This window comes from Somniosus microcephalus, chromosome 13 (assembly GCF_052327205.1).
Source record: "Somniosus microcephalus isolate GS21.2 chromosome 13, FLI_Smic_1.0, whole genome shotgun sequence".
NCBI lineage: Eukaryota > Metazoa > Chordata > Chondrichthyes > Squaliformes > Somniosidae > Somniosus > Somniosus microcephalus.
Window position 1 is genome coordinate 195,900,140 of NC_140999.1, and position 22,595 is coordinate 195,922,734.

Sequence of the window (22,595 nt, forward strand, 5' to 3'; positions counted from 1 at the left end):
TGTCAAATGCCCTGTTGAAATTTAAGAAGTGTTTCGACTTCACCAAGTGCAAATACTGGAAACTGTATAGTGATTGTTCTCAAGAGGGACCCATACCAGGTTTATTCCCCTGCTGCCTCCCTCCTTGCCCCTCCCCCCCCCCCCCCAACCTTAGCTTTTTTTGGTTTATAATGTGTTTTGCTTCAACTGTACTAAAGCAGTATGTGCCTGATTGTGTGAGCCTGACCTGTAGACATCTTGCAGATGCAGATCCCTCTGTTGAATGTTTCCCATGACCAGTTTTAAGATGCCTAATGTACCATGTCTGTAAAGAGTGTTGCAGTGTTGCATGTCAAGTTAATTTTGTTCTTTGTTTTTTGTATGTCTCCCTTCCCAATAGGTGGTACAGGTATTTTTGTGTCATGAAAACTATTCATCATCAATTTAAATTCTTGCATAAATTGTGTGTATCACCATACAAATTAAATCTGTGGTTTTAAAGGGTAAAATGTACAGCATGTATTTCAGATAATTCTTTGCATCTGATTGGCACTCATTGAGTCAGTATCCCTTTTATTATTTTGTACACCTTGTTATTTCCCAATGTAAAATGTCTCCACTACCCAGCCCTGCACCTGCTGTCTTTGGATTTTTTTTTGCCTTTCGTAACTAAATTTGATTTGAGCCAAGCCTCTTCCCAGATACGGATATTTCTCAGTCCAAGGTCTGGATGAGACGGTGGACTTGGAATGCTGTTCTTGCACCCAAGTTAAATAAAACCTCGGCAAAAGGAACGAAGATCCCGTTATTTTTTTTTGGTGGAAAGAGGAGGAAAGTTTAATCACTACTTTGACATCTTGGGCCACAATGGGATACTGGCTGATTACACCAGCTCCTCGTAATGTACGCCATGAGTCCTTACACCAGCTCCTCATAATGTACGCCATGAGTCCTTACACCAGCTCCTCATAATGTACGCCATGAGTCCTTACACCAGCTCCTCGTAATGTACGCCATGAGTCCTTACACCAGCTCCTCATAATGTACGCCATGAGTCCTTACACCAGCTCCTCGTAATGTACGCCATGAGTCCTTACACCAGCTCCTCATAATGTACGCCATGAGTCTTTACACCAGCTCCTCGTAATGTACGCCATGAGTCCTTACACCAACCCCTCGTAATGTACGCCATGAGTCTTTACACCAGCTCCTCGTAATGTACGCCATGAGTCCTTACACCAGCTCCTCGTAATGTACGCCATGAGTCTTTACACCAGCTCCTCGTAATGTACGCCATGAGTCCTTACACCAGCTCCTCGTAATGTACGCCATGAGTCTTTACACCAGCTCCTCGTAATGTACGCCATGAGTCCTTACACCAGCTCCTCGTAATGTACGCCATGAGTCTTTACACCAACCCCTCGTAATGTACGCCATGAGTCCTTACACCAGCTCCTCGTAATGTACGCCATGAGTCTTTACACCAGCTCCTCGTAATGTACGCCATGAGTCTTTACACCAGCTCCTCGTAATGTACGCCATGAGTCCTTACACCAGCTCCTCGTAATGTACGCCATGAGTCTTTACACCAGCTCCTCGTAATGTACGCCATGAGTCTTTACAGCATCCTTGCTGCTGCACAAGAAGCACTGGACCCAAAATAATCTGTTACTGACTATGAAGCATTTTTTGATGAAACGGTATGGTGCTAAATACATGATCAGTTAATTGAATTTAAGATTGGTTGTGGGGCTCATCACTGTTAATTGGCTATTGCTGGCTTTCTGCAGAACTGAAAGGCTGTTCAGCTAGAACTGTGTGACTGAAGGTGTTTCAATACAGATACCATTGACTTTCATTAGCCAAAGCAATTTGATTTGGAATGTGAATGTTATTTCTCTCTCCCTATCCCCTGCCATGGCTCAGTGGGTAGTTAGCTGGAGTCAGCTTGGACTGCTGTTAGAACGGTTTAGAAGGACGCTGCAATTGGTCCACTTGGCCCTGGGCTGAGAGAAGAAAGATCCACTCTGGCTCCTGCTCCTAATTAGTATCCACCAGCCCCAGCTGGAAGTGTGTGTATCATTGAATGATAGACATTTAGGGCACAGAAGGAGGCCATTCGGCCCATCATGTCTGTGCTGGCCGAAAAAAAGCTGTCCAGCCTAATCCCACTTTCCAGCTCTTGGTCTGTAGCCCTGTAGGTTACAGCACTTCAAGTACATTTTAAATGTGATGAGGGTTTCTGCCTCTACCACCCTTTCGGGCAGTGTGTGTGTGTGCACTTATACCAGCCCTAGCTGGAAGTGTGTGTGCTTATTCCAGAACTAGCTGGAAGTGTGTGTGCTTATTCCAGAACTAGCTGGAAGTGTGTGCACTTATACCAGCCCTAGCTGGAAGTGTGTGCACTTATACCAGCCCTAGCTGGAAGTGTGTGTGCTTATTCCAGAACTAGCTGGAAGTATGTGTGCACTCATACCAGGACTAGCCGAGGTTATGCTCCATCAACACTCACTTTCCAAGTTGGCGTGAAGAATGCCTGCTTGGGCGAGAGGACCTGAAATACCTGGGCATTCATGGTTCTCCCGGAGCCCTGCTTTCTGAAGCCCAGGTATAAGGGAGAAAAGAGTGAAATGTTCATGTAGTGCTATCATTTTCCCTTTCAATCAAGTAGAACTTTCAAACAAAAACAAACTTTGATGAGAATTTCCCTGGAGTTGCACCTATCCCCTGTGAGATCCAGGTACACACAGGAGTAAATTGCTGCTGAGAGCACACATCCGGTGCATGCTGTGTTTGAATAGATTGCCTTCCCTGTCCAAACCCTTCACATAAATGCAGCCTGAAATGTTTACAACAAAGTAGAATGTTAACAATCAGCCACACGTGTGTCATCCGCTGCTTTGGAAGAATTTCCCACCGCAGTGCAGACCTCTTGCTCGATTCAGAAACCTGCCCCATTGCCCCTGCCCCACCCCCCACCTACAAAATCAAAGCAATTCCATTGGTATGAATAAGATCAAACCTTGAATTGTTATTGAATAACTATAATCAATTGTTGGGGCACAGGGTATAGCAGCAGAACCTACAGTCTCGCGCTTCAGTCAGACGAGCAAAGCTGCATTCTCCTGCTGTGGGATGTGCAATGATCCAGGTAGAAAGCTGGTAGCATTACGGACCAGCAACCATTCAATGGATTTGTTTATTGAAGCTCTTCAAATCTCCCTTTTGAGATTTTTGACACTGATTACTATATATTTTGATGTACTTTTTTTTGACTGATACCAGCCAACAAGGAAAGGGGGAATTTAAAAATTCGGAACCAAAGGAGGAAGTATTCCCACAATATCCCGAAAAATAAAGTTTTAAAAACTGATGTACTGCTTCAATTCTAAAATTGTTTTCAGAACCTACGGTCTTGATCTTTAAATCTGTAGTGAAACACCTTCAAAGATTTAATAGTCACATCTCTCAAACGTGCATATTGACACCTCTTTTACCATTTGCTGTATTGTTACTGAACACTGCCTTGATAGTTCTTTTGCTTGTTCATTCGAGTCTACATATAAACAATATACAATAGTGTTGTACTGTATCTAATACCTGTTATTTAGAACAATTTATTTTTTTGCATCTAATTGGCCATTTATTATTGGGCAGCAGAGCCGATTACCTTCTGATATGTCCACTAGTGTCCTGATTAGGCTTTTTGCAGGTAATCCCCTGTCCCATGCTTATTTAAGCCCCTTTGCCAATAGTGTTTACCATCACATCTCAAGCACATGTTTCCCTCGAGCTGTCCAGTGGAAAAAGCCTAATAATTTAGCAGTCACAAGACCAAATTTTAGAATCATGGCATTGGTGCAATGCAACAAAGAAGCAAGACTTGTAATTAGACTAAAATAAAGGTGACCCTTTAGCCCATTTCATCTCATCCTTCCAGTCACAGCCCTACCATCTTCTCAGTACAGTTTGAATGACTACTACTTCTGTAACGTCCTCCACAGTCGGATAGCCTTCTGAAGATCGTCAAAACTTAGATATGAATATTGGCCACTTGTGCAGGTGCCACCTGTGGAACTGTACCCCAAAGGCGCAGGCAAATGGGTGAACGCCTTCAGGAGAAAATTAAAGGGGGATAGTTGTTAACCGCTGTAAGACGTCCTTCTAGTTATTGCATCGATCTCAGTGTATCTGGTCACATTGTAGAGAGTAAAAGTTCACTCGCATTTTGGAAGTTATTTCTGACAGAATTAAAAGTGGGTAAATGCAGTTAAGATACAGATCAGCCATGATCGAATTGAATGGCGGAACAGGTTTGAGGGGCTGAATGGCCTCCTCCTGTTCCTATGCTCCTGCACAGAACTCTCACTTTGGTTCTAGGAGCTAACATCCTATTGGACGATGACCATAGTGAAGTGTATGGTTAGTGATTCAGATCAAGTAGGATTCTACCATTCCTCCCACTCCCACCCTCAAAAAACTCCCTATTGTTAAATTGTTAGCCAGTCTTATATCCTGCAACTTGGTGCATATTCCCTTATAAAAATTATACTGCTGAACGGTTTGAAATGCTGGATCTATATGCTTCAATTCTGTACAATTTACATTGCTCCCCTTGGTTGCAGTGCACTGTTCCACTGATACCAGCTCATTGCTGCATTATTCAATCACTCAGTGGATTGGTTCAGACGAAAGGGGGGGAACCCAATCTGATTTTGGCAATCTCAGATCAGATACCGTTTCAGCATTTTGAACTTTTGAGCACTGGATTGAAAAGCATAAATCATTTTTTTGGCAAAGTATTGCATTATCTTCCCACCTGTGCTATTTGCTCTAACATTGGGTGGTTAAGTCGAGCACTGTGTCCCAAATTGTTGATCTGAAGACTCGGCTCCTTTGATTCTAATGCTGACATTAATGATTACCTAATCAACACAGCCTCATTGCTACTGGGATGGGAGCAGTTTTCCTTTGTGAATGCTGTTCTTTGCTGCATGGGCTGTGAGCTTGTGCTTGTTTTGATTGCTTTGCTTGTAGTTACTAATGCCCAGTTGTTTTCCCTCCCGTGATGTGTGGTATTGGGGTTATATCATAGCTCTTCATACAGATACAGCATCGGGACTACTGATTCGCAGTATCCATTTGGTAACACAGCGACTGAACTCCCAGTGGAGACAGGACATGAGCATCTCATTGGCAGCTCTTGAATTACTCTCCGGGTTGGCCAAGGTATTGTTATCGTTGAAATTTCTTGCATTTTATGTTATATGTCTAATTGTATGAACTATTGCTCTTGAAATTACAACATGAAGTCACAAACGGACTGAAACTGGAACCCGCTGGCCATGCGTGCATTAAGCAAGCTGCCGTTACAATAACTGGAAAGGGAAGGAGAGCTGTTGGGTAAAAGCAGAGGACCTTTACTTGTGTCTTCAGAGAGTCGAGAATTGCTGCAAAGATAGATGATGATGCAGCATTTTGAGGTCCAGAGGACCATGAGGGAGCTGAGCAGGATCAGTGGGGGTGCAATTGCACAAAAATTATTCCTGTTGTTTAAAGTTCCTTCTCATTCTTGGTTAGACGGGTTTCTCTGTGCTCAGCAATGACTGACGAATCTGGTGCTCTTCAACAAAACCGTGAAGGCATTCTCACAGCCTGAATAGAGTATTCAGTGTCCTTAAGTCTTTGCCGACCTTTACCTAAGCTCTCTGATGAGAAGTAAGTGGGATGTGTCCCTACAGGGAAACTGTGTATGCTTTATCGGGCAAACAGAAATTCTACTTGTGCGGATTTCTCAGTAGCTTGATCTGGGGACTCTTGAGCACGGTGTTCGGTTTCTGTGTATGTCAGGCTCCCAGCTGACCAAAAAAAGGAAATTGCAAAAGAAACATTGAGGCAGTGGTTCTGCTGTGGCTATCAGTCTGCAGCTTGCAGCATCTTGGTTTGCCTGGCTGCAAATTGGACTCAGTCAGGGGACATCTGTACATACGTTCATACACAGGAGTGCCCCCACTCTCAAAACACTTCAATAAGCTCTGCTCCCGTTTATAAAATGCCCGGGTTTTGATGGACCCCAGAGCACTTTCTTGAATCCAAATTTGACAGCACACTGGAGTTGTGAAGTGATGCGGGCTGGCCTCGCACAGCGATGCACAATTAGCAGTATAACTGCACGTTGTGTAATAATGCCTTCAGATAATTTGAAGTGGGTTGCACAGATGATATTTTTAGGCTTCTGGGAACTTGAGGCCTGTGAGCAGAGTTTTTGTGTGCTGACATTTTGCGGTTTATCTTGATATGATCTCTACAGGTGAATAGCTGACTGCTGCTTGACACTTCTAGTGGTCAGTTATTTGAGATTTTTAGATTTTCACACCACGCTCTTGCTCAAGCCAGCAGCTGTGAGCATATTGCACACAAGATACAGGGTGTATATGGCAATACAATTCAAATCCAGCACTGGCCAGAGGGTGTGATGGATGAATTACTTTACAACTCGAAAGGCAAAACTGCAAGTTACTTCCTGTGTGCATCAAAGAACCCTTCATTTAGACAGTGACCCCTGGTCCACACTGTAGAGGTAAACCTGAGCACTGCAGAGAGACCAAATTTAAACAAAGTACGGCCATTGACAAACTAAAACTTAAGATGTTTTCTCTATTCCACACCCTCCATTTACTGTTGGAAGTAAACCCAGGCTACGGGTTAGTTTTGGCCTTGGGGTGTCACTCTGTTCCTGTTCTTGTTTTTGTTCGTCGACAGAAAGTTTCGCAATCCCTCGTCAATCTGGAGCAGGCTCGAGGGGCCGATTGGCCTACTCCTGCTCCTATTTCTTATGTTCTTAACCTGTTCGGTCTGTGTTTGCTGTCTTGAGCACGACGAGACTTTAGGAGGCAGGTTTTTGAAGAGCGGCGTGATCACATCTCACTCCTCATTGCACTGATGTATTTGACCTGAGTTTTGGGCCATTTTTCTGTGAACAGTTTGCCATTCAGTAGCATAGTGGTTATGTTACTGGACCAGTAATCCAGAGGCTTGGACTAATGATTTGGAGATATGAGTTCAAATCCCACCACGGCAGCTGGGGAATTTAAATTCAATTAAATAAATCTGGAATAAAAAGGTAGTAGCAGTAATGAAGTTATCGGATTGTTGTAAAAACCCATCTGGTTCACTAATGTCCTTTAGGGAAGGAAACCTGCTGTCCTTACCCGGTCTGGCCTATATGTGACTCCAGACCCACAGTGGTTGACTCTTAACTGCCCTCTGAAATGGCCTAGCAAGCCACTCCGTTGTATCAAGAAGGCAGCTCACCACCACCTTCTAGAGGGCAATTAGGGATGGGCAATAAATGCTGGCTTTGCCGGCAACGTCCACACCCCATGAATTAATTTAGGAGTCACGCTTGATCGCACCCGGTCATATAGACAACATCTCCAGAACCTTGGGAAGAAACTAAAGAGCAGGGTCAACTTGATCCAGAAACTGGCCGGATCCACATGGGGAGCAGACACTCGAACCTTCCGTACGGCAGCACTCGTCCTGGTGTACTCTACCGTGGAGTACTGCTCTCCGGCATGGCTGTCGAGTCCTCATCAAATCCGTTTATGTCCAGCTGAATTGTACTATGAGAATTATCACCGGTACACTTTTATCGACACCAACACCTTGGCTGCCCGTGCTTGCAAACATCGCACCACCACACCTACGCTGCGAATATGCAGTCTTCAGAGAATACAACCCCACACCAGCAAAGACATGCCAATTCAGGCCGACTTGAACAACCGACCACTAACCCGTCTCAAATCTAGAAGGCCATTTTGGGCAGTCGCCGAAGCCCTTCAGCGATCTCCCCTCAGCCTTGATGACCGACGGCGAAATGCTTGGCAGAACTGTGACGTACGGAATGGATTCCTTCTAGAGGACCCCACAGTACAACCTGAAGGATCAAACCTTCCTCGCAAACAGTGGACAACCAGCAACCGCCTCCGAACCGGTCATGGTAGATGCTGCCACCTTCTCCATAGATGGAAGATTAAAGCATCCCCATCATGCAACTGTGGAGCTCCTAATCAGACCCCGGAGCACATCATTGCGCACTGCCCTCAGAGGAAATTCACAGGCCGTCTACAAGATATCCACGCTATTACAACGGAAGCTTTGGCCTGGATATCTGACATAGATATTGACATTTGATTTGCTTTGCTACTACCGTACGAAAGAAGAAGAAAAAATTTGGGTATTTTGAAAGTAGGTTGCGTGATTGATATAATTTTCAATATTGTAAAGGAAACAGACAGCGTTGAATATGGGAAATTGGTTGCTATGACAATGGGTTCAAATGAGGTGGGGAGCATAAAAATGAAGAAGTTAGGAGTAACTAGGGAACTGGGCAAAATGTGTTTTTTAATCAAATAAGGTGATCAAGTTAGAGAATAAATCCAGGGGAAGGCCAGTGAAGTGATCAGTATAAACGCATTGAAGCGGAAAAAGGACCTAATGTGTATGTCCAAAAGGGCTGGCTCATTACATCTAATTGCCTTTCCCTATATTTCTAAAAACCCTATATTTAGATAGTGAAGATGTAAAACAACCCCTAGCTTCAGCAGCCTCCTTTTCACAATCTTTCTTGCATTCCTTTTCACTGATCCCTAGAATGGTTGCTAATTACTTGTTCTGTGAAACAGGTAAAGGTGAGCGTGGATTCGACAGACCGAAAGCGTGCCGTTAGTTCTGTGTGCAGTTACATTGTGCACCAATGTAGCCGACCCGCTCCATTTCATTCCCGAGATCTACACTCCATGATTGTGGCGGCCTTTCAGTGTCTCTGCGTCTGGCTCACGGAACATCCAGATATGCTGAATGAAAAGGTACGTTTGACGTTGAGCATAAATGACAGGTTAACTTTGTTTTACCCGTCTTGCTGTGTAGTTTGAATGATGTGTAACGTCTTCGTGCTTTGTGTCAATCGGTCATTTCTTCCCTTTCTCATCTCCTCGGCTCTGCTTCTTCCCACCCACCATCGTCATCCCCAATTGGGGAGTAGTTATTACGAGTTACAGTAATGCAAAGAGTGCAGAAGCCAGAAGGACCGCCCAGATTTGCTAGAAAACCACAAATGAAGCTTCATCCCTGCTATACAGTTGAAACAGGGAGATCAAAGCTGTGTGTTAGGAATTCAAGGAGACAATAATCAAAAATGATGTGACTTGCATCAAAATCCCTGGCTGAGAAAAAGATTTAAATTTTATCCATTTAAAAAATCGAGTGAAGGGAGAGTGGCTGCATCTCTAACTTGAGAAGTTTGCTGTGTTTTGTTCAGTCTAACTTCCTGCTTTCTCAGGACTGCCTGATTGAGGTGCTCGAGATTGTGGAGCTGGGTATCTCGGGAAGCAAGTCTAAAACCAGTGATCAGGAGGTGCGATACAAGGGTGATAAGGAGCTGAACCCTGCTTCAATGCGGGTAAAGGATGCTGCTGAGGCTACACTCACCTGGTAAGGCACAGAACTAACTTTTAGGATAACACTGCTAGAATTAACCCAACTGGTTCACTGATGTCCTTTAGAGAAGGAATCCTGCCATTCTTACCTGGTCTCAGTCCTGTACCAGTGTGGTTGATGCTTAGCAGCCCTCTGAAGTGGCCTAACAAGCCACTCAGTAGGGGAAGTACAAGATGGGCAATAAATGCTGACTTTGCTGGTGACGCCCACATCCTGAATGAATTTTTTTAAAAGTCTGATCTGGTCTGTGGGACCTTGGGTGCTGAGTTTCTCGATATTACATCAGTGACTGCACTTCAAAAGTACTTTATTGGTTGTGAAGTTCTCTGGGATGTCCTAAGGATGTGAAAGGCGCTATATAAATGCAAGTTCTTTCTAATTATTGTTGGTTTCGATGTCTTGGGTAGAAGGGCTAAATATAGACAAAATCAGTCAGACCAAGGAGACCTGAGTTTTGCTGAATCTGCTGGCTGCTTAAGGCTAAATTTATTTTATTAATGTAGATTTATATAAACTTGTATGCTGCTTTTTAAAGGGTTGTATTTGTTCAAACATATACAGATATAATGGATATTATACTTGGTTTTTTTTTCTTCCTAGTATAATGCAGTTGCTTGGAGCATTCCCCTCGCCCAGTGGCCCCGCTTCACCATGCAGTCTTCTCAACGAAGAGACACTAATCAAGTACTCCAGGCTGACCTCAACCAGCAAGAACCATTTCCGATACTTTGTCTTGGACAACAGCATCATCTTAGCAATGCTGGAACAGCCCCTGGGCAATGATCAGAGTGAGTTCACAATCTGTTTCTGATCCAGTACTTTATTTTTTTTGTGGTTGGTTATTGTCAAAGTTGCCCGAGAAGCGTAAAGTTCAATTGCTCAAAAAGCATTCCGAGCCTTGCTGCTCTTTGTATTCCAGCTTTGCTGGCAGCTTGCAGATCTTTCAGCTCAGCTTATTTTAACCAAGCTAATAGAAACTAGGAATACCCAAGCGGTCCAGAATCTGAACGAGTTAATGTAATGCATGACCACTTTCAGACCCAGTGCGTTGGGGATATCGCAAAGAGCCAATTTGTAATTCAACTTGGTAATTGCAATGACCCAGATAGTGTACTGGGAATGAAAGTAGTAACACCCCAGGGCACCAGTGGCCATAGCGTGATTAAATTTGACATAATTTGGAACAAACCAATATCTAGTTATACAACTTTAAAACGGACAGTTTCAAGGGAATGAGCGGGCAATTTAAACCACTTGTCTGGGGTGTAGTACTCAAGAAAATCTCAGGTGAAGGCGAAGAGAATACCTACACAACATGAAACAAATAACGAGGACTAGAATGTGCAAACGAAACAGATGTGACCCTAAAAGTATTAACAAGACAATGCAAAGTGAAATAAGTAAGAAAAGAAAAGAAAAGCCTCTGGGAAGAATGCAGGAACCTCCAAAAAATGTAAAGTCGGCTCTCGGAGTAGTAAAGAAGAAACAAGAAATAAGCACTGTTGCAGCAGCTAAATGCAACAGTAAGGAATTCTTCCAGCATAACAGCAAGAGGTTAGAGGTTAGCAAAGAAATGAGATCTGTTAAGAATGCAACCAGGGTAGAATAAAAGCAGCTAACATTCCAAGTGATTATTTTCTAGAAGTATTCACTAGGCAAGATACTCATCATAGGAGATAAATATTTGACAGGGTAGGGAAATGGGACTAAGTGGATCACTCTTTGAGAGCTGGTACTGGTGCGATGGGCTGAATGGCCTCCTGTGCTGTACAATTCTGTGGTTCCTCCTGCTCCCTCTATGCTTATCAACTTGCTGTTACAAGATCTTTTGAAGGCTGTTACAAGATCCTTTATATGTGTTGAATTTACCACCTTCTGGAGCATTTCTTCCAGAAATCTTCTCTTCTGCATATGTTGCAAACTGTAGCTGACTAGTTGGGCGGTATACAGACCTGTGGTATCTGAGGGGAGTCCAATTGTCTGGTGGTTTTCTGCAGCTTGGTCCTGAAGCCAACAGTGAAGCTCTAAATTCTGCTGTCTGATTTGTGCCTTTGCCTTGCCTTGCAAACCTGTTACCAAACACAGCGGCCTAGAAATTCAGTGGGCTTTGCGCCCAGTTACCGCCCAAAGAGGGTTTATGCGCCAGTGTAAGAGGGTGCGCTGTTATTCAGCGCTGCGGTAATGGCGGCGGTAGCCGGTAGCGCTGCGCCGACACCGATGACGTCATCGGTGTGCGCAGTGCCCCGGTACCGCCCCGCTTCCGGCCCAAACCCCATATTTAGTTGCGGCCGCCTCTTCTGCAGCGGCCGCAAACAACGTTCGTGAAACACGGCCTTCATGCAGCGTTAGTGGGGCGCATAAAGGTGGAGGTGCGGTCGGCCGCTTTTTCGGCGGCCGCCTGCCCGCACCTCCTACACCACCCCCCCCCCCCCCCCCCCCGCGGCATTAGTGGCTGATTCCCGTGAGCCCGGCACTTCTCCGTGGTGCCGGGCTCATTTGCCGGCAGAATCCAGCGGCGATCTCACGGCTGCAGGCAACTCCTCCTTAAGAGAAGGAGGAGGCCTGCAGTACCCCAGCCTGCCGCACCGCATCGGGTGGCGCAGCGACAGCTGGAGCGCTGAAATTCACTTTCAGCGCCCCAAGCGGAGGCGGGCACACCCTGGAATAGCGGCCGCCTTTGAGTTGGGGCGCTGAAACTGAATTTCCGGCGGGTGCAACTGGCTCCGCGCGCAGCGCTAACTTTTGGGCGTTAGCCTGCTGGCGGGCCTTAACTGAATTTCTAGGCCAGCGTGTTCATTTTCAAATGTTCAGGTTACAGAGTCTCACTGTTGCTTTGAGCGAATTGGGAATAGTGACGGGAGTTTTTAACCCTTGGCTGTACCCCCAACACTTCCTTTAGCTGTTTATGCTCGTCAGCACCCACCTTCAGGTCAATTTGCAAGGTCTAATCAATTCTCGGGCTTTCTAAAACAATGCTGTGATATCCAAAAACAGCTTGAATGCGACAAAGTTTCCCAATGCAGTCGGCTGCTCCCCTCCTTGCTTTATAGCCTCTGACCACCCCAAAAAGCAAATAACTTTTAAAATGTCAGGGCACGAGGAGTTGTAGTGCTATGGAGTTGGCGCACTCTGTCCGCAGCCCTGCAAGAGTGATCGGATATGGGTTTGTGCCTGTAATTTCCCCCACACAAAGAGGAAAAAATAGCTACAAATGCTGGAAATACACCGCAGGTCCGTCAGCATCACTGGGGAGAGAAGACGAGGTACCTTTCCGGGTATAACCCTTCCCCCACATGTTGAGTTCCTAATCTCGCCGATGGTACTGCCCCCACAGCGACAATGTTTTGGAATGGAATTGTTGGGAATCTGGGAGCACGGTGTCAGCGCCCCCTGTCTGCTGTGTGAGATGGGGAAATCCAGCAGGACAAAGGGAACCAGGTCACTTAAAAAGAGGCCGTTACTCATTGTAAATTTTTGCTGCTCTTTAATATTGTTCTGGGACATGTTTTGCTTTCTTTTCCAACAGATCCTTGCCCCTCAGTGACTGTCCTGATCCGGGGAATGTCTGGGAGGCACGCGTGGACCATGCAACTCTATCACCAGCCAAGGGGGTCTCGAGCAAGCCAAAAGGTGCACCAGTACTATATTACCTGATGCATCAACGTCTTATTCTAGTAACCAGTTCACCCAATAGGTTTATCATTTTACTGAAATATTAAATTGACTTCATACATAGAAGCAGAATGCCAAAATGATGAAATACAGTTGTACAGGGCCTTGGTGAGACCGCACCTTGAGTATTGTGTGCAGTTTTGGTCACCTTACCTGAGGAAGGACGTTCTTGCCATGGAGGGAGTGCAGCGAAGATTCACCAGACTGATACCTGGGATGGCAGGAATGACGTATGAGGAGAGATTGTGTCGATTGGGCTTATACTCACTGGAGTTTAGAAGATTGAGAGGGGATCTCATCGAAACCTATAAAATTCTGTCAGGCCTGGACAGACTAGATGCAGGAAGGATGTTTCTGATGGCCGGGGAGCCCAGAACCAGGGGTCATAGTCTAAGGATAAGGAGTAAGCCATTTAGGACTGAAATGAGGAGGAATTTCTTCACCCAGAGAGTGGTGAACCTGTGGAATTCTCTGCCACAGAGGGCGGTGGAGGCCAGTTCATTAAGTATATTCAAGAAAGAGTTGGATATATTTCTTAAGGCTAAAGGGATCAAGGGATATGGGGAGAAGGCAGGGACAGGGTACTGAATTTGGATGATCAGCCATGATCTCATTGAATGGCGGAGCAGGCTCGAAGGGCCGAATGGCCTACTCCTGCTCCTATCTTCTATGTTTCTAAGTCAACAAGTATTGCAATTCTGTAAAACTCTATTTATTGTGGAATCACCAACAGTCAGAAGACAGTACGCCCGCCGCCTGTGCATTGGAGTGTGCATGCTGGCACTCTTGCCTCTTCCTGCATTCTCCCACAGAGCAGTACTGGCAGCCAGCGTAGTTTGCACTAGGACACAGTGGTTCCCAGTGGCGCAAGAGGCATGCCATCAAGAAACTATTGCAGAAACAGTATGCGATTCCTAGTTGGTTGAATTGCAGTCTCTAGGTGAGGTGAGCGAACATAGCCTAGCGATCGAAAAAGGCAGACACAGGCAGACCAGGCTGCCAAGAGAAGACAGGATATGCTCTCACTGCAGTCAGGGAGTAGTTGAGACAGAGATGCACTTCCTCACAGCCTGTGGAAAATATCAGGGCATCAGAGAGAATTTCTATCAAAAATTCTCACAAATATGCCCTGAATTCAGAAATCTGACTGACAACCAAAAACTCCCATTCCTACTGGGGGAGGAGAGAAGCTGTGTAACACTGGCGGCACACTATGTTACAGCTTGCCATGAACAGAGAGACAACCAGTAAACTAAGACAAGAGTATATATAAACAAGGCGAAAATATATTTATAAACTCAAGGATATACCTGTTTATACACTGTATGAATGGAACCGCGTTTGTGTTCAACCATAAATGTATTTTGATGCTTTGGCAACATAAGATGTACCTTATCATGCCAATAAAGCGATTTGTATTGTATTGTATTGCAATACTGGTCCTGTGCCTGTGATTTCATGTGCTGACAGAGGTGATGCTCAGACTGGTTTGTAACTTTAGTGAATGCCATCCATTAAACCATAGACGTTTACAACTCTCAAGGAGGCCATTGTGCTCGACGTGTCTGTGCGGGCAATTTGCTAGAGCAATCCAAAGCTAATCCTACTTGCTCCCCATAGCCCTGTGTCTTTCTCTGCTTCAAATATTTATCTAATATTCCCTTAAAACATGCCTCTCTGGCCAATCAGTCGAAGCTACAACGACCCTCTGTGCAAAGAGATTCATTAGTTATTCTCGAAGCGAGCTGTGCGTATTTAAAACACCAGTTCCTGCTTTCCCGGCAATGTAGGCAATGTGTAACTGAGCTGTGCAGACTACGTTCAGTTCCGAGACTTTGCTGGGTTAGCAACTTTGCTCAGACCGTAAGGGTGCCAGGATTGGCCTCATCTCCCCCCCCCCCCCCCCAAACCGGGGTAACAGAAGGAATAATCAGCCAGGGATCCCTTGTGTCATGGGTTTGACTGTGAAAACCCCCCATGGTCAAATAGCCGTCTGGCACTCATAAGTGGAGCCACACCCCAGCAGGAGTCGGGAGCAGACGGGAGGAGGAAAACGTACACAAGCAGTGATTGTAATGTAAATGCAATGTCATCCACAGGCATTTGTTCCCGAGCCTCACCCTCCTCCAAAAGATGACGTGGGAATCAAGTATAATGTCAAACATCGGCCATTCCCCGAGGAAGTAGACAAAATTCCATTTGTAAAAGCTGATCTTAGCATTCCTGATCTGCACGAGATTGTTACTGACCAGGTAAGAGTGGATATGGATAATGGTCGGACATATTAAGTGCTAAAACCGCTGGTTAAGTAGTTCCAAGCTCCGACACTTGCCTGTTAAATGGTCTTTCCCACATTACAACACTGACTACACTTCAAAAAGTACTTCATTGGCTGTAAAGCGCTTTGAGACGTCCAGTGGTCGTGAAAGGCGCTGTAGAAATGCAAGTCTTTTTTTAACGTACAGTGCCCGTTCTAATACCAGTAATTCAGCAAATTCCATGTGCGGCTCTCTCCCTTTTACACCTGGAGTCGGGTCCCGGCCTCTGTAGTGGCCAGGTCTTCAACACCTAATATGGAGCCTCAGAGTGAATGTTACATGGGAGCAACATTCTTCACTGCCACATAGGGCTCCAACCCGACAGCAGATTAGTATGTGTGCGTTCTCGTCAGTTAACCCGGCAGTGTCCCACTGTTTGTACTCCGAAGTGTAGGAGCGCCAGGTGCTGTGGTCTGCACACAAAACAGCTGCACTACTTCGAAACAGCAGTCACGTGGGTTTGCTGCTTGAAACCTTAAATTTAGAGGAATATTCAGCTTAAAAGAAAAGAGGGAACTTGTTTGCTGAAAGTTCTGAAGTATATTGCCCTAAACACTAGCCAGCCTGTATTTGCATACTAGTACCTATCCCATTAGGCAAACCGTGTTTTTTTTTCTTTTTAAAATATTTAATTCCTGTCATACCTTAGCTGTCCATCTTGTTCAGGAAATTTGAGGATTGCTTGTTGCTTTGAAGAGTTTTTAAAAATTAAATATGTGTATTGGTTTTTCCCCAACTTTACTCGACTCGTGAGCAGATCTGGAGGAGCACTGTCCCGCTATCTCAGCAGATTCTGACTCTAGTGTAGCGCTGTTGCTCCATTCTTGTAACTCTCCAGGAGGGTTGATATTTTGCCTGGTGGAACAGTGCTGCCCCCATGTGCCAGAAACAGGTAGAACTGCACCTGAGGATAATAGCAAAATACTGCAGATGCTGGAAATCCGAAATAACAACAGAAAATGCTGGAAAAACTCAGCAGGCCAGGCAACATCCGTGGAGAGAAAATAGTCAACGTTTCGGGTCTAACCTTTTGAAAAAGGGTTTGACCTGAAACGTTAACTCTATTTTCTCTCCACGGATGTTGCCCGGCCTGCTGAGTTTTTCCAGCATTTTCTGTTGTGATTCCTTTTATTTGTTGTTATGATGTGGGGGGTGCTGGCAAAGTCACATTTATTGCTCATCCCTAGTATCCCTGATGTTTGTATAACTGAGTGCTTGCTAGGCTATTTCAGAGAATATTGGGGTAACCGTGACTAACGTCACGTGGACCAGACCAGATATGGATAACGGATTTCCTTCTCCGAAGGTAATTCGTGAACCAGTCCAGGGTGTTTTTATTTTTAACTACAGTGAAAGTTGCTGGATTGTTATTATTTCTGGTGTCAGTCCATAGATCATCAGATTTATTGAATTCAGTTTCACAACTTTCCCTGGTGAGTTGCTAGTCCCATAAAATAATCACTAAGCTACCATATCCAGTGTAAACTGTGCATCATAATGCACACTGAAACAGGCCAACACACTAGCTTGGCTCCACTCTCTTCCCCAGGGAATGTAGGCTCATTCTCAGTAAGTAGTTTGATGTAACTGGAGGCAGAGTTTACGTGTGTTCTTTACTACAATTAAACCCACTCAATTATAGAGCTATTTCACACTCATTCAGCAGTGTGAGTAAACTATATCTCCATTTGTGCACCACATGCCTTGGTTAAAGTATGTTGCTCCATTTATGATCTGGACTATCACATGCCCAACTCTATCGGATTGTCTCAGTTGTTAGCATTTCGACTGAGACGAGAATGCTATGAGTTCAAACCCCATTTTAGGATTTGAGCATGTAATCGATTCAGGATAACACTTCAGTGCAGTAATAGAAGAAAGCATTTATATAGCCCTTTTCATATCCTCAGGATGTCCCGGTGAATTGTTTTTGAAGTGTTGTCACTGTTGTTTTGTAGGCAAACACGGCAGACAATTTGTGCACAGCAAGATCCCACAGACATCAGTGAGATTAATGAGCAGCTGATCTGTTTTGGGGCCTTGGTTTGTCGTCTCATCCAAAATACAGCACTTGGAACAAGGCAGCGCTCCCTCTACTACATTGAGGTGACAACCTAGTAGTGAAGAAATGCTGCATTGTTATCCCTCGCCTAAGACATTAAGCCGAGGCACTGTTGACCTGTTCTTATTAATCCCTTGCATATTGATTGAACCTGGCACAGGCCTGGTCTGTTGCCTCGATGCGCAGTTATGCCAGTCATCTGAGACTAAATGGAAGTGGTCCAGTTTGCACACGCCGTTAAATTTATGAAATTGTTTGGTTTCTGGTGGTTTGCACACTAATGCCTCCGCTGTTTTTTTTTCATTTTTATGGGATGTGGGCGTCACTGGCAAGGACAGCATTTATTGCCCATCCCTAGTTGCCCCTGAGAAGGTGGTGGTGAGCTGCCTTCTTGAACTGCTGCAGTCTGTGTGGTGAAGGTGCTCCCACAGTGCTGTTAGGGAGGGAGTTCCAGGATTTTGACCCGGCGACGATGAAGGATTGGTGATATACTTCTAAGTCAGGATGGTGTGTGACTCGGAGGGGAACTTGGAGGTGGTGGTGTTCCCATGCGCCTGCTGCCCTTGTCCCTCTAGGTGGAAGAGGCCGTGGATTTGGGTGGTGCTACCGAAGAAGCCTTGGCGAGTTGCTGCAGTGCATCGTGTAGATGGTGCACACTGCAGCCACGGTACGCCGGTGGTGGAGGGAGGGAATGTTGAAGGTGGTGGATGGGGTGCCAATCAAGCGGGCTGCTTTGTCTTGGATGGTGTCGAGCTCCTTGAGTGTTGTTGGAGCTGCACTCATCCAGGCAAGTGGAGAGTATTCCATCACACTCCTGACTTGTGCCTTGTAGATGGTGGAAAGGCTCTGAGGAGTCAGGAGGTGAGACACTCGCTGCAGAATACAGGCAACTGGCAGGAATCCAGACTTGGTTTTGTATAAACCAGCTGAAGTACAGTTGAGCATTTTAAATTAAGTTTGCATAGACTCTTTGTGATGCAATGGGGTAAGTACTCGTTACCTGGATGTCCATGCTAGAACCTACTGTCTGTACAGCTTTCATATTTAGCTTTGAGTTCGGCACCCATGTTATGTTTCAAAAATGTCTTACTACAGGTAGACTATCCTTTATCCGAAAACCTCGGGACCAGCTGTGTTTCGGTTTTCGGAAAATTTCGGATTTCGGAAGGTATTTTATAAGACTGGGAAATTTGTCGGGGGTGGGTCGGCGCGGGGGGGGGGGGGGGTCGGCGGGGGTCGGCGGGAGTCGGGGTCGGGGGGGTCGTCGGCGGGGGTCGGGGTCGTGCGCCACTCTGGTCATGTCGTGCGCACGACTTAACGCTGAACGAAAAAACCTTCGGTTTTTAGAGGGTTTCGGTTTTCGGAAGTTCGGATAAAAGGTAGTCTACCTGTATTAAAATGTGAAAATAACTGACTCTTTTCCTTATTGGGAACCAATACTCACCGTCATAGAGCAGCTAATCGAGGTTCCACTGTAATGTGAAGAATGTTGGATGAAAAAGAGAGACTTGCATTTCTATAGCGCCTTTCACAACCTCAGGACATCACAAACGCTTTACAGCCAATGAAGTACTTTTGCAGTGTGGTCACACTTGTAATGCAGGAAGGTCTCCTGATACTAACTGTTTAAAAATGTGAGCTCTAATGAAACTCTTGCAGCTGGAAGTTCAACACGAGAAGCTGAAGAACTTGATGGCCAAACAAATTCTCTATGAAAACGCGCTGGAAAAGATCAGTGAAGAGAGACTGTCCAAGACCCTCTTCCCCGATCCAGTCACCGAATGCATCCCCCCTCCGCCAGCTCAGGAGTTCCAGACTGCTCGGCTTCTCCTTTCGCACTTTGGCTTCCTTTCTCTGGAAGCACTGAAGGTAAACTGGGTTTTTTCTGAGACCTTGGAAGGGCATTATTAATTCTCGTTACTGATATACATCATCTCTCCACCACTTCCAACTGCACATTGGGAGATTCTCTGCTTTAGTGAGTGAGTAAGTCAGATTCCATTTTCTATTACGAGGCTTTGACTATGGACTGTGACCTCCTAAATTTCTCAATAACACAAAAAAAATCTAATTAAGCTACTGTAGATTTTTATGCATAATTTATTCAACAAAATATTTACCACCTATTTCTTGATAACTACCAAGCACTACATACAAGTTGAAGCTATTCTGCGGTTTTATATTCTGCGTGGAAAAGATTTTTCTCAAAGTTTCGAATTATCTGTGATTGAAATAAGGGGGCGAATTTCCACATCCCTCTGACAGGGAAGGGCAGCAGGAGGGCTGAAAACAGTCCGGACCCAGTTACATACAAAAATGCAGAACAGGATAAAACCAGCTGGTTCATCAAGCCTGTCGCGTATTGGAATGGCGCAATTTATGCACACCATGACCCTCCATCAACCAGACTCGCAATATTCTGGGGGAGGCAAATGAACAATATTCTGGGGCGGTCCAGGTTTGGAAAGGCGAGGGAAGGTGAGGGGCGGTCAGGGCCTGGAGGGGCGAGGGTGCTCAGGGTCTGGATGGGCTGAGATCCAAGGCCCAAACACTATATTAACAAGGATATGCAGTGGAAAGTGTGAGACGGCCACAACAACAATCTGGCAACCAGAATGCTCGGCTTGAAGCCACTGCACTACCAGAGAAAACACTGGGCGAGTGAGGCAGGTAATTTAGAACTCAAGGCTCAAACTCATGTGGCTGCAAGTGGTAGGGGGAGACCCACAACGAGACGAGGTGGTTTCGGGTGTCCTTTTATTGAGCGTAAAAAAACAAAAATCAGGTCGAAAAGAAACTGTGCCGGCAACTTGTTCCTTAGGCCGTCGACACTTGGTGAAACATCCTGGCATCTAACCTTGTTCTGTATTTGCGTAACTTACATTCGTGCCCCTTGGTCCTCCCTAACCTTTCTAGCTCAAATATCCGATCCACATGGAGCGAATCGAACCCTTTCATTATTTTAAAGACCTCAATCAAATCTCCTTGATGTTCACACTTTTGCAGAGTAAAGCAGCAGCTCTCTAACCCTATTGTGGTAACTGAGGGTCTTTAAACTGGATAAAGTTTTTTACAGAACCATAGAAATTTACGGCACAGAAGGAGGCCATTCGGCCCATCGTGTCTGTGCCGGTCGGAAAAGAGCTACAGGAAACTTTCTGATATCCAGCACTGACAGGACCGAGCTGGTGCCGTACCATCAAAAGTGCCGGACATACCAGCATAATGTTTAAACATACAGAACTGAAAAGCTCCGTGTGAATCAACAAACCCTGTTGCTTAGCAACAGCTTCAAAACAGTCGGCTGCAGCTGCAAGTGTCTCTAGCTGAAGCTGTTGCTATAGCTACAGACCTTGCAGTGCCTGACTGGGGGGAAAAAAAGCAACGAGAACTAAAAAAACGGCTCCTGATTTTTGCCGTTAGATCGAGTATTCCGGACATATAACCTCCGGATAAACCAAAGTCTCCTGTATCCAGCCTAATCCCATTTTCCAGCCCTTGGTCTGTAGCCTGTAGGTTACGGCACTTCAAGTGCATATCCAAGTACTTTTTAAATGTGATGAGGATTTCTGCCTCTCCCACCCTTTCAGACAGTGAGTTCCAGACCCCCACCACCCTCTGGGTGAAAAAAGTTCTCCTCAACTCCCCTCTAATCCTTCGACCAATTACTTTAAATCTCTGCCCCCCAATTATTGATCTCTCTGCTAAGGAAAATAAGTCCTTCCTATCGACTCTATCTAGGCCCCTCATAATGTTATACACCTCAATTGAATCTTCCCTCCACCTCCTCTGTTCCAAAGAAAACAAAACAAACCTTATAAAGGAGCTCCTAAAATCGTTCCAGAGGAGTGTGGCATCCTTCCCACTCCCTCACCTCCGCCACTGGGTGGCAGGGGGGACTGGACCTTCCGATCTGGTGGACACCCAACATGCACACTGGAGCCGATGGTGTCCGCCATGGGTATTTAAATGACGTGTTCACTGCCCATGGATTTTCATGGGTGTGGTGTTTAGTGGTGCACTTCTATTTAGGTGATGCATGTCCTTTACATTTGGTGTTCTTGCATTAGATTATCTTCCTGTCTGCAGTCCCTTTATTTAGTTGTGATAAGCAGTTTCTTAAAAATATAAATAACATTTTTAATTTCAGAAACTCTTGTGTATTCTACAAAATTGGATGGTTAGATGTTTGTTTATGGAGTTGTATTCAGTCACTTGTGTACCCATTGCCCCAAAGACAACTTGTACACCCCTTTGTGATCTTCACTAACCACCCCCAACATCATTCATTATTCATTTATAACCGTGTTTGTGCACTTTCCTAGGAGCCAGGTAACAGCCGCCTTCCACCTCATCTTATTGCACTTGACTCCACGCTTGCTGGGTTTTTTGATGATGTCGGCTACTTGGACCTGCTACCTTGCAGGCCTTTTGAAACTGTCTTCATATTTTACATGAAACCTGGACAGAAAACCAGCCAAGAGGTAAGGACCTTGTTCGTGTATGCCAAATTGGCAATAAAGTAAATTACTTTAATGATCCTTAATTATATTGTAAAGTGTGGGAGGGAAACTTAATTGGTTTGAGTGGAGTCTGTATTTTAGGTGAACGGTCAGCGTTTTCACCCAGTGTCTGCTTTGACCCCATTCTGGCTTCAGAATTGCCGTTTCCAGCCACCCTCGTTCAAGCTTGCAGATTCCTGTTCTTCCGTTCATAGCAGGTGCACGCGCGCTGCCTCGTCAGGTGGTGATGGGGGAGGAGTCGTGACTCGCGTTAAGGGGGCGGTGAAGAGAGAGAACAGGCGAGCAGTTCTGAAGCGGAAGGGCTTGGATCAATATTAAAAGATGAGGGGAATGGTTTATCTGTCAGTTTTATTCTCAATAATGACTCTCTAAATTTAATCAAAGTTTTAGGCATCCTGTTTTTGATCAGCAAGACCCTGTGCAGTAGGATCCCAAATTAAGGCCGCAGAATAATATCTAATTGCTGTCAGGAGGTCAATATGTTGCAGAGTAATTAAATTGCTTGAAATTACTAATTATGTGTGGCAAACTTTGTTCAAC

At 45.3% G+C, this 22,595-nt stretch overlaps 1 protein-coding gene across 5 annotated transcripts in view; it reads left to right on the forward strand.

Annotated features, from left to right (window-relative positions):
• ralgapb (Ral GTPase activating protein non-catalytic subunit beta) overlaps positions 1 to 22,595 on the forward strand; it is a 123,721-nt gene that overhangs the window by 70,663 nt on the left and 30,463 nt on the right. For 4 of the 5 annotated variants that reach the window (XM_086005929.1, XM_086005930.1, XM_086005931.1 and 1 more), the window contains 8 exons: positions 5,075 to 5,208; positions 8,667 to 8,849; positions 9,323 to 9,474; positions 10,081 to 10,268; positions 13,007 to 13,110; positions 15,252 to 15,404; positions 19,192 to 19,401; positions 21,858 to 22,016. In XM_086005929.1, the coding sequence (XP_085862055.1) occupies positions 5,075 to 5,208; positions 8,667 to 8,849; positions 9,323 to 9,474; positions 10,081 to 10,268; positions 13,007 to 13,110; positions 15,252 to 15,404; positions 19,192 to 19,401; positions 21,858 to 22,016 (1,283 nt within the window). The remainder of the gene's footprint in view (positions 1 to 5,074; positions 5,209 to 8,666; positions 8,850 to 9,322; positions 9,475 to 10,080; positions 10,269 to 13,006; positions 13,111 to 15,251; positions 15,405 to 19,191; positions 19,402 to 21,857; positions 22,017 to 22,595) is intronic. The other variant, XM_086005933.1, reaches the window with a different exon arrangement.